The sequence below is a fragment of the Macaca nemestrina genome, chromosome 9 (assembly GCF_043159975.1).
Source record: "Macaca nemestrina isolate mMacNem1 chromosome 9, mMacNem.hap1, whole genome shotgun sequence".
NCBI classification, from domain to species: Eukaryota; Metazoa; Chordata; class Mammalia; order Primates; family Cercopithecidae; genus Macaca; species Macaca nemestrina.
In genome coordinates this window covers 143065782-143082425 of record NC_092133.1, presented here as the reverse complement: position 1 = coordinate 143082425, position 16644 = coordinate 143065782, and the positions used below count along the sequence as shown (strand labels likewise).

The 16644-nt window shown below is 51.5% G+C and overlaps 1 protein-coding gene and 1 long non-coding RNA gene across 3 annotated transcripts in view; one reads left to right on the top strand and one right to left on the bottom strand.

Annotated features, from left to right (window-relative positions):
* Positions 1-3160: 3160 nt before the first annotated feature.
* LOC105490808 (adenosine deaminase RNA specific B2 (inactive)) overlaps positions 3161-16644 on the bottom strand; it is a 525558-nt gene continuing 512074 nt past the window's right edge. Inside the window, exons 9-11 of one of the 2 annotated variants that reach the window (XM_071070547.1) lie at positions 5811-5989; positions 4165-4296; positions 3161-4003 (exon numbers count right to left, since the gene is read on the bottom strand). In XM_071070547.1, the coding sequence (XP_070926648.1) occupies positions 3689-4003; positions 4165-4296; positions 5811-5989 (626 nt within the window). In that variant the 3' untranslated portion in view covers positions 3161-3688. Of the gene's footprint in view, positions 4297-5810; positions 5990-16644 lie in introns of both variants that reach the window. The other variant, XM_011756712.2, reaches the window with a different exon arrangement.
* On the top strand, positions 4223-5120 carry LOC139356438 (uncharacterized). The gene is made up of 3 exons (XR_011608405.1): positions 4223-4355; positions 4462-4510; positions 4907-5120. It is a non-coding gene; the product is annotated as an uncharacterized lncRNA (long non-coding RNA).

The window sequence follows — 16644 nt, the reverse complement described above, 5'->3', positions numbered from 1 at the left end:
GCGGCCTCCTGATGTGGACGAGGGGCCTCTGCAGCCTCCCTGAGGGCCGCGGGAAGCCCACAGAGCCTCGCCGGGTTCTGTCGGGCGTTACAAGAGGCGGCCTCAGCGATCCAACAGCAGTACATAAAAAGAAAGGCTCTCAGCTTCCCTTTGGTCTCCGTTAGAAATTGATACTTACTGTATTTTGGGCCAAGTAGTCAGATTATTTTATTAGAATGGCTTCTTATAAAAGGGCATATAAGTTTCCCTAAATTAAAAATGTCTACTTTATGTACGTCTCAAATGTCTTTGTTTCAAACAATATACTATAGACACATCTTGAAATTTATCATCTAAAAATAGGATTTCATCAAAATACTCTAACTATTCTGGGCATTGATATCCTCTGTATTTACTGTTTATGGCTCTCCAGATGTGGTAAACACTATATCAAAAAAAAGCATGTGACTTTGTTGATAAGAAAAGCTACCTGTGAAAACAAAATGAGGTGGAGAAATATGAGCTGTGTGTTTCTTTGAAAAGTGGAGAAATAGGAGCTGTGTGTTTCTTTGACAAGGAACCCAGCTTGACATTTCTGAGGAACAGGACTCATCACAAAGTCAGCATGGTGTGATAGATATATACAGATGTAAAGAGAATCGCAGGAATGGAAAGGAAACAATAGCTATCGACCCGCACATCCTTTCCTCGGCAAAAACAAAACCAATGGAAACCCTAACTCCATCCATCCCTTGACATCACACACGGCTGCGAAAACGAGACTGGAGGTGGACGGCAGAGTCTGCTGGTGCGCAGCTGTTCCCTGCCGCTCAGTCCTGCAAAATTCCGGAAACCACCACATACTGACTTTTTGACTAAGAACCAGGCAGGAAACCACATTGCTGATCTTCCCGATGGGAAAGCAGTATGTGTTTTGGAGGCAGATAAAGGTGGCGTTGGTTTTATGGGGACTTTTGTAGGGGGCCTAAGCAGGCATGAATATAGACCACAGAAAATCTGAAGCAAGGGGCTCAGTGGTGTCAGGTGGTGGGAAGTGTGGGGGAGCCGGGCCGTGATTTTGAAGTGGACTCGGAGGGGCTGGCCTGACTTCATCAGCCCCCATTGTGTTGTGCCCAGTGTATTTTCAGGGTGACAGAAAGTGACCCGTCCCCTACTTGTGTCTTGCCCCCTCACTTGGAGGGGGGTGCGTGGCCACTCTTAAGACCAATTCAGCGGTCAAAACTGCAGGGCAGACCTGGCCTAAGAGTGGTGCTGGGATGTTCTGACCTGGACCCAAGGGCAAAATCCTCAGGCATCAACACCAGCCTTTCTATCTCTGCAGAGGTGGCACAGCCCCTCCAGGCCCATCTGGGGCTGTAGGAATTCTGGGACCTGGGTCTTCCAGGCACACCTGGGGCTGTAGGAATCCTGGGACCCAGCTTTTCCAGAAACTCTTGGGGCTGTGGGAATCCTGGGACCTGGCCCCTCCAAGCATAGCTGCGGCTGTGGGAATCCTGGGACCGGGGTCTTCTAGGCACTCCTGGGGCTGTGGAATCCTCAGGCCCTGCCAGTTGGGAGCAACCTGTGTGTGGCGTGATCTGGTGTGGCATGCTTCCCGCATGTGGGGTCACCCCTGACTGCCTCGACTTCCTTCTCCTTTCACTACCCAGGGCCTGGGACCCTCCTCTCCTTACAAGGGGTCCCCACTGCAGCCCACATCTCCTCTGACAGATCCCTCCATGGAAAAGCTCCAGTACCTCAAACTCACTTCTGGCTGCTTTGGAAACTCTTCTCTTGCTATCAACCTTCTCTGAAGAGCTTTAATCTCTCCTTCCATGGAGTCTCCTGTGGACTTAATAAACGAATCCACACACTTGTACTAGTGGGTAGCGTGGAATTAATGTGTGGCTTTCTCCAATGTAGATGTCGATATTTCAGTAAAGTCTGAGTTGTTTCTGGAAGGTCAGTGCCTGAGACAACACGAATCCCAACCCCACAGGTGCGGCTTCATGGTGCTGGTCACTGGGTGGCTGAGCGCTTTCCGAGTCCCGTGAATCAGACCCTGCAGAAACAGTGTGATTTGGAGCCCATTGGGGGAAAGCATCATACGCTTCTCTAGCCAACATCTCAGATGAAGGTGATTTGAGGCCTGGGTCAGAGACTTTAGCCAGGAGCTGGCCGTGCTCCCACACGTTCAGGGGAGTGCTCGCTTCTGACGGCTGCGAACGTCTGAGTCTCCCATTGCCTCTTGACTCAGTTCTCTAAGCTTCATCTTAGTGATGTCAAGTTACCAGAACTTAATAGAAACTGGTTGTTTGAGCTTAGCTTTTGCACTGAATTAAGATTTCATTTATTTTTGCGATTTTTATAAAATATTAGTATGAGTCCTTTATTTGAAAAAATGTTCTCATATCTTTTGAAACTTTATCTTGAAGTTGCCTACTCCAGTGCCTGTTTTCTTTTCTAAAAAACTCGACTGATAAATTTGGCCTTATTTTAAATCCCAGGAAAAGTTTCTATTTCCATACTAATATCCCTACTTCTTATTATCTTGTAACAAATAGCTACAACTCAGTTTCATTTCTGCCTTCTCATTATGATAACTGTAATTTATAGCACTCGACTATGTACAGCACGATGTTATTCTTGCACTTTCTGGGGTGGTCAGCTGGGATTATTTCCAGGAAGCCCACACTCCAGAGGTGGACACCAGCATCCAGAGGTGGACACCAGCATCCGGAGGTGGACACCAGCATCCGGAGGTGGACACCACCATGCTTTGCCATCTGCCATCACCGTCATGAATTTCAGAGATGGATTTTTTTAAATTGGAGAAATGAGAGACTGGCTACCTAGCATGATAAATGTTAGAAATAAGTTATCGGTGATGAGATGGACAGCAACTCGAGGCACATGGATTACGTAAAGATACTTGGAAAAGAGCCTGACCCCTGTATGAATACAGCGCCTTGGTTCTCAGGGATGACGCTGTGGGCTAAAGCCCCTGTGTCCCATCTCCACTGTGAGCTGAAGGTCTCTCATGTTGGAAGCCTTCTCTGAGGGTCACAGAATCCTGCCTCTTACATTTTTTGACAGCTGAACTTTTTTGGGGTCTTGTCCTGCAAGCTGTTGATTGGAGAATCTGAAAGAGCGGAGAGCTGGTAGCCTCTCAAGCTGAAGGTAAAGGTTGTTTTGAATTTTATTTTATGCTTGCTTTCTAATGAAAATTTAGTTAAAAAGTCAGACTTTGATTAAAGACTTCATCTCCTTATTACCTGGTAGGGAGGTTATAGGGTGGTAGCTAACCCTTACACAACACAGACCTCAGTGGCTCTCAGTATCGGCCACAATAAACCAAACATGGTGATGGACTGAACAGGCGTGGGTGGCTTTGCAGCGTGCGTGGGCTGGGTGTTTCCAGGCTCCCCACCTCTGCAGCGCGAGTGGGCCAGGTGTTTCCAGGCTCCCCACATCACAGGTCTTAACTCTGCCTCACGGGGGCTTTGGGACCTCTTCCTTCACTTTGCGGGAATGGCTTTTGTTTCTCTGGTTCTATTTTAGGTGTTCGGTAATGTCGTGCATCTTAAATATTTTTTGAAAGGAGGTGGAGTATAAAAACCGAAATGAATAATGAAAATAATAGAGGATTCTTATTGGTTTCTCTGGGGCTGGGGTGGGCATGGCTTTTCTCTTCGCTTGTGGCTTATCTTCATGTGCCCCCTAAAGCTGTGCTTGTTAGACCCCAACGTCGCCGAGAGGCGCACGCAGGGGTGGGGTGCAGGGACAGGGCCTGAGGCTCACTCCTGCCTGGCGATGCGTCGGTGCCGCCTTCCAAGGCCGCAGCTAAGCCCCCTTGCCTGAATGGAGCCCTTCCCTCGGACGCCACAGGAAGAGTTGGTGCTAGCTCAACAGCACGTGTGCCCCTGGGTGTGGGGGACATGGTTCTGGGGCCAGCGATCTGGGAAGAGGCATGTTCTGAATTCCAGTCTGGTTGCTTGTCCAAACATTGCACACGCGCGTGTTTCTGGAACACCAAAGGAAAACGAATGCAGGGAACCGGCCAACCCGCTGCGTCGCCCCCCAGACACGGCCCAGTCCCTCCAACGTCCCGCTCAGCTCCAGCAGCCAGGAGCCCGCAGCCTAGAGAGTCAGTAGAAACTGCTGCTGCTCTGGCGGTTTCCTCACCCAGGTGCCCAGGCCAGCCTTCTGAAAGGCCTTGAACAGCTGCTGTTTCACAGACTGGTAGGTGTGCGCCCCCAGCTTGGCCTCACAGTACATGGAGGGTGTGTCTCCGGGGCTGGGTGTCCGTGTGCTCAGCTGCAGACAAGAAGGAGAAAGAGCCAATCAGACACCAGCAGAAAAGGAGCTTCCGCCAGGTGAGTTTTACACGCCAGGCATCAGCTCCCGGCCTTGGCCTTTTGCCTTTCTTTCTCCCACTGTTACAGAGAGCAACCGTGACCAGGTCCTCCCGCTATTCCACAGGAAACCCAGTCATCGAGGAAACCCGCTTCATTCGACGTCTGAACGATCAGTGAGTGGGTAAACTTGACTGCTATTAAAAATATGAACACTGTGCAGGGGCTCCAGGTGGGGTGGGGGACGGAGGGGGACGGTGGGAGCTCAAACAGCATCACAGTGGGCAGGGAGCAGGCCGGTGAGAGTCATGCTGTTGGCCGAGCAGGAGGATGATGGAGCTGGGGCGATTCCTCTGTTAGCTTTCTGAGGTGTGCCAGGCAAAGCTTAGCAGCAATACAAGACAGGGATCAAATGCAGCTCTGATCCCCCCACCACAGGGCAGGGAGGCCAGGAGGGAGGAGGACGGGGCTGTGGGGGAGCTCTGAATCCCACAGCGGGTCTTCCAGGGAGGCACTTATGGGGGGGGTCACCTCCAGCACGTGCAAGAGGAGCGCGCCCTTTTGTTCAGCAGGACGGCATAGATGCTTCCCTGACCTTCCCAGTCTCCAGGAGAAGGGAGACCCGGGCAGTGCCACTGAGCGGACAGGACAGAGACTGAGAGCTGCAGGATACTGGGCGCCTTGGCCAAGCTCAGAACTAATATGTGCAATTCTGAGTGTCCTCTAAGCTGGCGAAAACGTTTAATTTAGGTGTCAGTATGCCTACCCTGCTCTACCAGTTGACAAATCGACAACACTATTATTCCGGCTTGGAGTCATTGCTTGGATTAAAAAGTACGGAAAAATGAGCGAGGCATTTTTTATGTGTTGGCTGGTTTTTCTGTTATTGGTTGTTTTTGGTCACAGTCTATGCTGCAAACGCATACCAATGTGGATTTTGATTTAAAATCCAGAACTGTTGCCGTTATCCTTGCCTGTGAAGGAGAAAGCTTGCTCCTAATCGCTGATGTCGTGGAAATGCTTGGGCTTTGGGGCTGGGGAGAAATTCTAATCCTGAGATTCATTTCCTGTGAAATTTTGGGGAAATTACACATTTTTTCTGAGTGTCAGTTTCCTGATATCTAAACCGGGAAGAGTGTGGACTTCAAAAGTCCCCAGGAGCTGCTCCTGTGACACCCGGAGCGAAGCAGGCGGTGCCGTGCCCGGTGACGTCAGGGGTTCAGCAATGAGCTCGTTTCCTGCTTCCGCAGCTCCAGGCTGGTCTGGGGGCGGTGCCTGGGGCAGCGGGGTCTCTAGCCTACGGGGGAAACGCTGCTGGCCTGGGCAGTGGGAAGAGGACACTTGAGGGGCGCTGGGTTTTGTGTCCTGCCTCTCGCTCCCTGCAGACCAAGTGGTGGCCTCTCCCGGGGGCTTGCTCAGGGCTGGAGCCAGGGTCTGGCTGGGCCCCGTTTCCCTCCAAGGATGGGTGCGACCTACCCTGCCGTACAGCCGCGCCCACCGCGCAGACAGCACGTGCTTGCAGAGCCGGGAGGGGCCCCCGCAGCTCCTCCGCCCCGTGGTGGTGTTGATAATCTCCAGGTCCACGCTGCCCACGACCCAGTTCACGCTGAAGGGGGGCGACTTCCCCGGCTGGCGCGCCTCGGCGTCACTCACGCCTGTCAGGGGAGATGGGCAAAGGCGGCGTTAACATTCCTGGCCCCACACGGGGCTCCCCCCAGGGCAGCTGCGGGGAAACGGAGCCTGTGTGCGAGCGGGAGGAGATATTCCCACGCACAGCGTCCTCCCTTTTCATCCTCAGGACTGCCGGAGGCTGCAAATCGGGCAGGACCGTGGTGGCCGCCTCAGGTCCACGGCATTGCTGCGCCTGCGTCAACCTTCTAATCGAAAAGATTTTAATAGTCTGGCGATAATAAAGCTCCTCCAGACTCCCTCCCTTTCTATAAATATTTGTGGAGTGAATGAATGAGCAGAGCCACGTGGAAGTGATCTGAGAGCGTGTTTATGGGCACCTCTGTAGGCCCAGCTCTGCTGGAGGCTAAACACTGGGGCTCCTAAGCAGCAGGCAGCTCCCTGGCACCCTCGGGCTTACAGTTTAGCTGATGAGAAAAACAAAACAAAACAACAATAAAAACAAGACAGAAACGAGTGTAGGATCAGTTGATCTGCAATGTGATCCCGAAACAGCACTGGCTACAGAGTGTTTGAGACTCAGTGCAAAGTGGAAATATGGGGCCTTTTGTTAGAAAGTTGCGAAGAATTTCTAGAGGACAGTGGAGCATTAAACCAAGCGCGGGTTTGTCTGAGCTCGGGTGCCTGTGTGAGCTGCAGGGCTGCACGCCTACAATGCTGGTCCTGTCCAGAGAGAGCCGGCGTCTTCAGGGAAGTCCTGGTTTCAAATGTGTTGCCCCTTGTGTGCTTGGATTTTAACCTGGACCACACAGTCCTTGCAGCCGGGCTCACCCTGCAGAGGGGTGTTGAGGAGGTCTCCACTCTGGGGTGGCAGCTGCTTTGCAGCTGGGGGTGGGGCACTTTCTGGCTTCCAACTGTGGCCCCAGCCCTAACTCCTTGAGGTGCTCCTGTGCTGATTAGGGCTTCTGGAGATGCTGCCACGAGATGTCTGGAAACCCCAGGGGGCACCTACCGAGACCCTGCCCTGTGACGGCCTGAGGATTCCATCACATGAGATTCAGGTGCAGCTGAGCCCCCCCCTCCCCAGTTCATTGTCTCTTTCAGTCCCTTCTGAAGGCTGCATTTGGCAATGTGACCCTCGGAGTGGGGAAGGCATCAGAGGAATACAGGCTGCGGGAGGCCAGAGGCAGCGCCCCAGAGACATAGTCCGATGCTTCCCACACCCAGGGCTTCCTCATGGCCCCGGCATGGTAGACGTGGCCCTCAGACATCCACGGGCAGTGCGGGGAGGTATGTGCTGTTTGGCCCTGTCTCTGCTCAGTCTCACAGGAAGACGCGTGGTTCACACAAAAGTGAGTCGGCAGGGAGTCCAGGCTCCTGCTCACAGCAGTGGCGTTGAGAGTCTTGGTTTATAACCCAGGATCCCTTGCTCCATTAATTCCTCCTGAATCTCCCACCTCCCGTGGCACCTGCAGGACCTCCTATCCGATGCGTTCCCCAAGCCCAGCTGCCTGGGCATCTCCTTCTCATTCATGTCTCCTCGCAGGTCAGCTCTGCCTCTCCAGCCCTGCCTGCCTTCCTGGCCTGTGGTCCTGCGGTGCTCGGAGGGGAGCGGGGCCCCTGAGCTCTCGGGGGCCCATCATGTATCACGCAAGACAGCAGTGCCTGCAGAGAAGAACTTGGCGTCTTGGCCAGGGTATTGCATCCAGGCCACCCAAGTGCCTCCTCAGGTCCCCCGGTAGAGAGGCCCAGGTGTCAGGATTCGTCTGAGAGCAAAGACCTGGTGGGCTGAGCATGGTGCGAGTGGGTTCCAGCCGTAGCAGACTCCCGGGAGGAAGCTGTCCCCATGTCATGTGGCAGCACAGCTCACGACACCTTCCTGGAACCTGGCTTCATTTAAATTCAGGGGAAGACCCACTCACTACTGAGCTGCACAGCCACAGACCCCAGATCCTCTGCTGCTCTCAGCTTCATCCACAAACCTGAGCTCTGTGGACAGACCGAGCAGACGTCCCACCCCACCCACCTCGAAAGTGACCTGGTGAGCTTCTGCCGGCCTTGGATGGGCAGTGTGGGACACCAAGTGAATCCCGTTCACGTCAGCTCTTCCTTTTTCCTTCAAGTGATCCATGGTGACAGCTGCCACTGAGAGCCAGGAGGGACAATCTGGCCTGTTGGCCGCTGTGGCCGTCCTACTGGGCAGGGGCCGCCTGGGCAGGAGGAGGCAGCTGCCAAGGTCAGGGATGACCAGGAACTGGGAGAGGCAGTCACTGCCCTGATCTGTGTGCGCTGGGTGGCCTCCCCTCCCCTTCCCGCTCCCGTCATCAGGCGGCCTCCCCTCCCCCTCCCGCTCGCATCACCAGGTGGTCTCCCCTCCTTCTCCTGCTCCCATCCCTCTGGTCTCCATGACTGTCAGGATCAACCACTGGCGCTGAGCTGCAAAGTCTGAACTCAGAGGAAAGCCTTGGGAGCCTGAGGTCTGCACACGACCTCCTGGTTCCTTGTCAGGACACCCTGGCTCTGGTCTGGGCCCATCTCCCTTCTCTTTGTGGAGGACAGCGTGGGCAAATTGTTGCTGGCCCTTGGCTGGCTGCCGTCTGATGGGGCTTCCTCCCAACACTCCCGTCTGCCAGCCATGATGAGGCCCGAACACTTCTGGGAAGGCAACTGTGAGGACGTGGGTGTGAACCCAGCATGTGCACTGCTCCACACGCGGTGGGAGGAAGGAAGGAGCTGGCGGGTGGGCCACAGGGTCCAACCTTGCACGGGGGCTTCTCCTTGCCAGGGTGTGGTCCCATGTGTCCGAGTGTGCACAGGGAGGACGGCACCTGCTGTAAATAACATCTCAGCTCACCTGTGACGACGAAAATCACACTGCAAATCATCCGTTCTAACTACAACAGCCCCCCACAGACTACTATTTAACATAGAAAGTGCCGTAAACCCAGGAGCAATCTTCAATATCCAAGCCTGTCCCTGACCCCAGAGGTGGAAAATGCACCCCAGGGGCCTCTCCCACTGGCCAGGAACCAGGTGGCTGGAGTTCTAGGCGGTGTGAGTCCCGTGGCCCAAGGTCATCCTCCACTTACCACTCTGTGACAGGTGACTTCTCTGCTTCACGAGGTGATGTGAAGATCAAATCAGGCAAATGGGAGCACATTTTGGAGCACCCAGGCTAGGAATGCTGTTTTCTTCATCGGAAGGAGGATTTGAAGGCCAGCTGCAGTTTGTTTCGTGCTCTCCAAGTCACACAGATCAAAAATGTTTCTAGTTAGATCACAGGGAACGTTTCCAACTTAGTTACAATCACCTAATTGTGTCCAGGGAATGGAGGAACCGACCAACAAGCAAAGGTCAGAGTTCCTTTCACGGCAAACACATTCTGTTCCCTTTATTTGTCCTCCGCAGGGGACAGGGCAGTGTGCTTACGCTTTGAGCTTCTAGGGAAGGGTCCGCTCCCCTCTGTGTTCTGCCGGCAAGAGAAAAACTTCCCAAGGCAGCCTAGAAGAATAGCAGTCCTTTTTTCTTCCACCTTCTTGTCTTTTTTTTTTTTTTTTTAAATAAACCTTCCATGGAGAGATAGTGTTGGGATGTTTTCCTGAATATTCACACCGACAGTCGTTTCTGACTTCGCTGTAACTAACATCTGCAGCTGATCACGCCCACGGAGTGGGAACCGTGGCCCAGATCCCTGAGTCTCATGTACAAAGACACACAGATGCTCATGTCAGTCTCACCATTAGGTTTTGCCGTTAATGACTCTCTCCGTGGGACAGATCCCTCATGGTGAGGGGAAGTGCCGTCAGGAGCGACCTGCTTGCTCTGAGGAACCAGGAGTTTCCTTCTCCAGTGTGGCCAGCAGCCAGGCCCTCTTCCCACGCCGGGGCCAGCCCTCCCGCAGCAGGTGTCCAGGCTCCAGGAAGGCCGTCTCTTCCTCACCGACATGGAAGGGCCGTGGCCTCGTGTGCTTTCACTCTTTTTCCATTTCCCCGCGGCCCGAATCACACTCATGGAGGTAACTCCCCGTCCTGGGATGTCTCCCGAGGACACTCCAGCATTGGGACATCAGGTCACCCCAGGCTCTTCCTTTCTTTGTTTTATTTATTTGGACCTGGGGGAGCCCGTTGGTTTCTCAGGGGGCTTCTGCTCATACGTGAATGATCCCACTCACGGGTCACTGATTTTGTAATTTTCCACCAATTTCCAGGTGCTTCACGAAGATGCGCAGGGTCTTCTGGGAGCCGGTGCAGTTGCTCGCACACGGCGTTCCTGCTGAGCACATTCCTGGCCATGGAGAAGTGGGTTTCGCGAGGGTTGAAGGGTGTTAGGGCTAAACTTTAGCTCAGGCTGATTGCATTGCTAGCAGTAGTTGTAGACAGAACCAGACAAGGTGAAGACACATGTGCTCAGGCCTAGAAACGAAAGCCTGGCTTGTGTTTAATTTTAACTCCTATGGCTGGAAATGTGAAAATGTGTTAACTCCTGGCTCATTCCTCCTGAAGTGGGCATCGGCTGATTGAAGATGGAACTCGAGTCCCAAGGACAGAGGGCATCTGCAGCTGCAGGGGCACCTGCTCAGGCCTGTCCCACCCTGTTCCTCCAGATACCACAGCAGCACATATCTAGTGACCCAGTCCACCCAGAACACATGGCACTACCTCCTTTCCCCAGTTCACAGCCCTAAATGTCTCCTGGCTTCAGGGAATCTCCAGCAGTAAAAGGTGCGAACAGACCTGCGGCGATCGCAGGATGGAGACTGTGCCGTCTGAACTGAGAAAACCTGAGCATCAGGCCAGCTGAGCTCTGACGAGAAACGCGTCCTCCCGAGAAATCACACGCAGAAACCTCAGTGCTGTGGACAAACACGTACACGCTTGCACGGGGCTCCCGTGCTTCTCACTCTGCAGGCTGCCCTGTGAGACCAACATTCCTGTGAACCTCTGGCATCTAGAAGCTCAGACAAATCCAAACTAACCCCATGGAACGCTGGGCACCTCCTGCCTTCAGTGAATGGCAACACAGGAACAGTACTGTCTGTTCTAATGTGGTTTCCACATGGACGGAGCGTTGTACTTTTGTAGGCTGTATTTGTTTTAGGTGATTTCTGTAACACATTGCTACACATGTGGTGGTTTAAAAGACCAGAATTCTGTCCTCTCATAGCCCTGGAGGCCAGAAGTCTGAAGGTGCAGGCAGGGCTGTACCCCCTCCAGAGGCTCTGGGGAGACCCTCCTTGACTCTCCCAGCCTCTGGTCAATCCCGGGCTCCCTGGCTTGTGGCGGCTTCGCTCCCGTCTCTCCCTGCGTCTTCACCGGCTTCTCTGCATGTGCCATCTCTCCCCTGCCTCCCTCTTTTAAGGACAGAGGTGGCTGCAGGCAGGACCCGCTGAGATAATTCAGATCATCTTCCGTCTCACGATCCTTAGTTTACTCACCTCTGTAAAGACCCCTTTTTTCAGATAAAAGGTAATTTACAGGTTCAGGGATTCGAACTTGGCATCGGTGGGGCCATTGTCCAGCCCACTGGGAGTGAACCTCGGGACTGGTCTAAGGACGGAGTGAGCAGCGCTCTTCGCGGAGGAGGGACAGCCCCACACTCTGGGCCCCACACTTCGCAGAACAGGGGGGTTTGCAGGTGGCAGCTCGTGGGCTGCTTCTCTCCGCACCTGTTTCTTTTCCTCTGTGCCTTCTGCGTGTGATGAGGACCGGTGGGGCTCATGGTCCGGGATGGTGGGGAGCCTGCAGCTGCCCAGAGAGCAGTTCTGTGCCACCGGCTGGGTGTGCAGAGTGACCTGGAGACGCATGGGGCACCCAGCACGTGCACCTGCTGAGTGAGGGTGGCCTCTGTCGGGTAGGACCTTGGATTTGAAAATTTGTGTAGGAAGCCCAAGGAACGATGAGGAAAAAAAGGTGGTGTCCCTGAAACACTGTGTAGCCTGGTGGTGAGCAGGGTCGGGCCCACATTTTCTTTAGTAATTGCACCCGAGCGGCCTTGGGAATAACGCCCTCGCTACCTGAGCAGCTTCTCCCTGAGCCGTCTGTCACGGAACCACGCTCACAGACGCTTGTTAAACCTGGTATGTAACTCAGGGATGTGTTGGCATTTATTAATTTGTGAATATACCATGCAGCATATGGGCCATTCATCTTTGATAACATTTTTAAGGGAGCTGTCATATTTCAGAGCAGATCTGTATGGGAATAAGCTGGTCTCCCGGAGCCTTTGGCACGAATATTCTGCCAGGCTGTCTGGTATGCAGAGATTGACTCGATGGGACTGTGTGACCTTTTCGCTAAATGCACACAGTCGTGTTAGCAGTGGGCTCTGGCAGCAGAGAAAAGCTGGACTCACTTCTGTGACGTACTAGCAGTGTGGCCTCTGACAAGTTAATTAACCACTCCTACCAGCACCCTTCAACTACCACCGTGATCACCACGACTACTCCTGTTACGTCACCATCACTAGGACTCGGGAGGTGAATCCACAATTCATGGATGAAAGTGAGTTTTACTGTGGCTCGCGGAGCTATAAAAAGATACCTGACTTGAAGAAAATCCTTATTTACCTTTTAAAAAAGGCATTTTGTAAGTGAGACATTACAGCATTTCTTTAAATAGCGAGCCAACTGTATTTACAATGTAATTCACTTTCCCAAAATTAATTTTACACAAGACATTTCAGGAGTATAATTTTTACATGCAGTGAGGCAAGTCTGTGTCACTGGGTAGCACTGCATTTAATTTTGCAGAGTGAACGGAACAGCATGCCATCTGGGCATGCACAGATTCGTAAAGCTAAAGGAATCACAGGGATCTCCTGAGTTTTCTATATGGCCAGGCATGCTGTGGGGCCTCTCTGTCTCTCACGCACACCCACATGCCTTTAATGGAAGTAGAGATGGTACATTTAATGTGAACTTACGGATTTGGGGTAACTAACTTCTAAGGCTGTATTAATGCCGTTTTATTCATTATCATTGATAGGGACATCTTTATAATTGCCAGTAATTTTACAGCTGCTGTCTTGCTTTGATACGGTGCATTCCGTAAGAAACATAAAATGTACTATGGAGGCTGGAGATGGTGAGGTTAACTGAGGATGGAAAGCTGGTTCTTTCTGCTGTGAGATAGTCCTAAAAAATTCTGTGGGTTCAGCCCTGTGCGGTGGCTCACGCCTGTAATTCCAGCACTTTGGGAGGCCGAGGCGGGTGGATCACGAGGTCAGGAGATCGAGACCATCCTGGCTAACACGGTGAAACCCCGTGTCTACTAAAAATACAAAAAAATTAGCCTGGCATGGTGGCGGCGCCTGTAGTCCCAGCTACTCGGGAGGCTGAGGCAGGAGAATGGCGTGAACCCGGGAGGCGGAGCTTGCAGTGAGCCGAGATCGCACCACTGCACTCCAGCCTGGGCGACAGAGCGAGACTCTGTCTCAAAAAAAAAAAAAAAAAAAAAAAAATTCTGTGGGTTCCTGCAAGCCAGAAGGGAATATGAATGTTGAAAACACAGAGACCATGGCGGCTTTTCCTCGCCTTCCCTCACGTGACTGGTTTGAGACGGAGGTGCTGAGAGGGTGGAGGTTTGAGACGGAGGTGCTGAGAGGGTGGAAGGCAGGCTCTGCAGGGCGTGGGATGGGCCATGCTGGCTGCACTGTCTGTGAATGTCCCGGGTGCGAGTTCTGCTGGGACGGCTGTGACGTCCAGGGATGCCGAGGCCCGGGCAGTGTCCTCTCAGGAGGGTTTGTGCCTCCACTGATCTCCAGGAACTTTATGCCTAAGAGACAGCCGAGGAGTTGCAAGGATGGACGACTGCTCGGGTTCCCCCAGTTTAAAGCACAGAGGCTCACAGGAGGCTTCAGAAAATGTGAGATTTCCATGGCAGAGGAAAGAATCTGCATTTTTCATTTTTCAGCCTGATAATGACATGACTTTTGGCTTCTGTAAAGCTTGCCATTATTTAAAAAGATATGGGACAAAGGGACTTTGGGGGAATAGGGTCTTTTGTTGTTCCAAATTGTGTATTTTTCTGCCCTAGTACTCAAAATGTAGTAATATGCCAGGTTTCAAGCTGGATAAAAGTGTGGCTGGTTTTCATTGCTCTTCAGTCCGCATTACCCATTTGAGATCGTTTTTTTTAAGCCCAAATAACACATTGAGTGTTTCCTGTGGAGTGAGCCCATCGGAGTTACACTCTGTCAGTGTTTCTCTGCAAACGCTGTCTCACCTTCGTTTTTGAAGGATACTTTTTCTTGATATCAGATCGTAAGTTGAGATTGTTTTTCTATCGGCATTTTAAAGATGCCATTTCATTGTTTTTTTGTCTTCTGAGAATCAGTTTTCAGTCTGATTTAGCTCCTTTGAAGTGAATTTGTGTTTCATTACCTGACTGCTTTTAAGATTTTTTTCAGCAATTTAACCACTGAGATGAGAATTAAAAAAAAAATTCTTGGAGTATAATGTGCTTTTCAAATCTGCGTTTGGATGCTTTTTGTTTGTCTTGGAAAATTCTTAGTTACGATCTCTTTAAATATCTCTCCTGTTCCATTACTTTTTCTTTCTTTTTCTGGAACTCTTAGTACATGCATTCAGACTCTCCTGCTTTCTTAGCTCTCTTTCGTACTTTCTGTGTGTGGTGGTTCATTTTATGTGTCCCCTTGGTTAGGCTAGAGCACCCAACTAGATTAACTGTGAGATTAACCGGCAGTCCCAGGTAATGCTGGGAAGGCACGTTCAACGCTATTAACGTTTAACTTGTTAGATTTTGAATAGAGCAGGTAACTGCACTCTGCAGCATGGTTGGGCCTCATCCAATCTGCTGAAGGCCTGAAGAGCAAAGATTCAGGTTCTGTGAAGAAAAATAAATTCTGCCTCCACATGGCCTGTGGACTCTAGATGTGCCGCTTCCATTCCTGCTGAAACTTCCAGCCTGCTGGCCTGCCCTGTTCATTTAGACTTGCCAGCCCACACAACTGATGAGCTGATTCCTTAAAATAAATATCTATCAATCTCTATCTATCTATCCTCTATCATCTATCTATCATCTACCTATTATCCATCTATCTATCATCTATTATCTATCATCTATCTATCATCTATCTATCTATCTCTATCATCTATCTATTATCTATCATCTATTATCTATCATCTATCTATCTATCTATCTATCTATCTATCTATCTATCTGTCTGTCTATCTATCTATCAATCATCTATTCATCCATCCTCCATATATCCTTTCTGCCTTCTGTGCTGCATTCTGGATGTTTTCTTCAGAACTGTGCTCCCATTTATTAATTCTCTCTTGCGCTCTGTTTATTTGGTATTAAACCATCCTCTGTTTACTCTGTTAACCAAATTATTTTATTTTCTGTATTTCTGAAATTCCTATTTGGTTCTATTTTTTTCTGAGCTATCATCTCTCCCCCTAAGTGTTCCATCTTGCTTCAGAAAATGTCCTTTCTCCTACTGAGCGTGGTTATATTAGGGTCTGTATCTGAAACTCAAGCTGGAGTGTCTGTCCTGCTGCCTGTTGTTTCTTCTGGATTTGGGTTTTATCTCCTGTGTCTGCTTATTTTTGTGTGTGTGGCCATCTTCTATTTATAAATTTTTTGTAGAGTTATTTTGAACTAATGAGTAATAGGACCATCTTAATTTAAATCAAGAGTGGAGATCATTTCAAGCTGTAAACACTGTAAGGGGCTGTTTGCCTTGAGCCCACCTTGGCCCTGGGAGGCAGGCCCACCCGCCCCCTTAGCCTCCCGTGGCTGCTGAAGCACGTCTCAGCCCTTCAGCTTCCCAGGGACTCTTACCAGAAGATCTCACTTCCCATCCCTGTCCTTCGCCAGGTCCTGGCCTGGCAACTCTTCCCTCTCCCGTTCGCTCCCTGGTGCCACCAAGGAGAATTGCAGGTGCCCCGCCAATGTCTCCCGCCGTCCTCGGTTTGCGGTGCAGCCCCATGGGAGTGGGATTCTCCAGAATTTTACAGAATCTTCAGGGAACCATCGTTCTATATCTGTCAACGCCGGACACAGAATTTTTTTTTTTTTTTTTTAAGATAAGGGTCTTTAGTCTCTCGTTAAGTTTTGTGATTGGCAAACATTTCTCTCTCAGAATGGCAGAGCTTTGCATGCCTGGGTAGGAGAGCACATCTAGGCAGAGATGACATTGAAAGGTTTTCATGCCAGAGAAACCTCAGAGTTTTGACTCCAGGGATGCGACTGTGAGCAATGAGGGATGTCCATGGAGAGGCTGATCCCAGTTCAGAAGAAGAGGGGTGGTGCTCTTAGCCTGAGACTTCTGAAGGAGGTATGGCTCACCGCAGCAGAGCGAGGCTTTCTAGCCCCCAGCCAGCAAAGCACGGGGGGTGGGGGGACAGGGGGAGAGTCCGGCATCCTAAGATGCCGGCGTCGGCTAGGTGGCTTTTACGGTACCGGCACCGTCCTAGTCTGCACTTTTCCCTTTAGCCCTGCGACCACCTTCGTAACCCCACCGAAGCGAGGCCTACATGATTGTTTCAGGTCTGGGAACCAAACAGCAACCTGAAACCAGCTGGAATCTTCCCTTGGTGAGAAGGGAGAGGAAGCCTGCTGCAGCCTTTCCAGAGAGCCTCTCTCTCCCGCTGCTTACCCCACACTCTCAGCCCAACCCTGCCCAATTCGCAAAACCCTGTGGGAGTCCTTCTCCC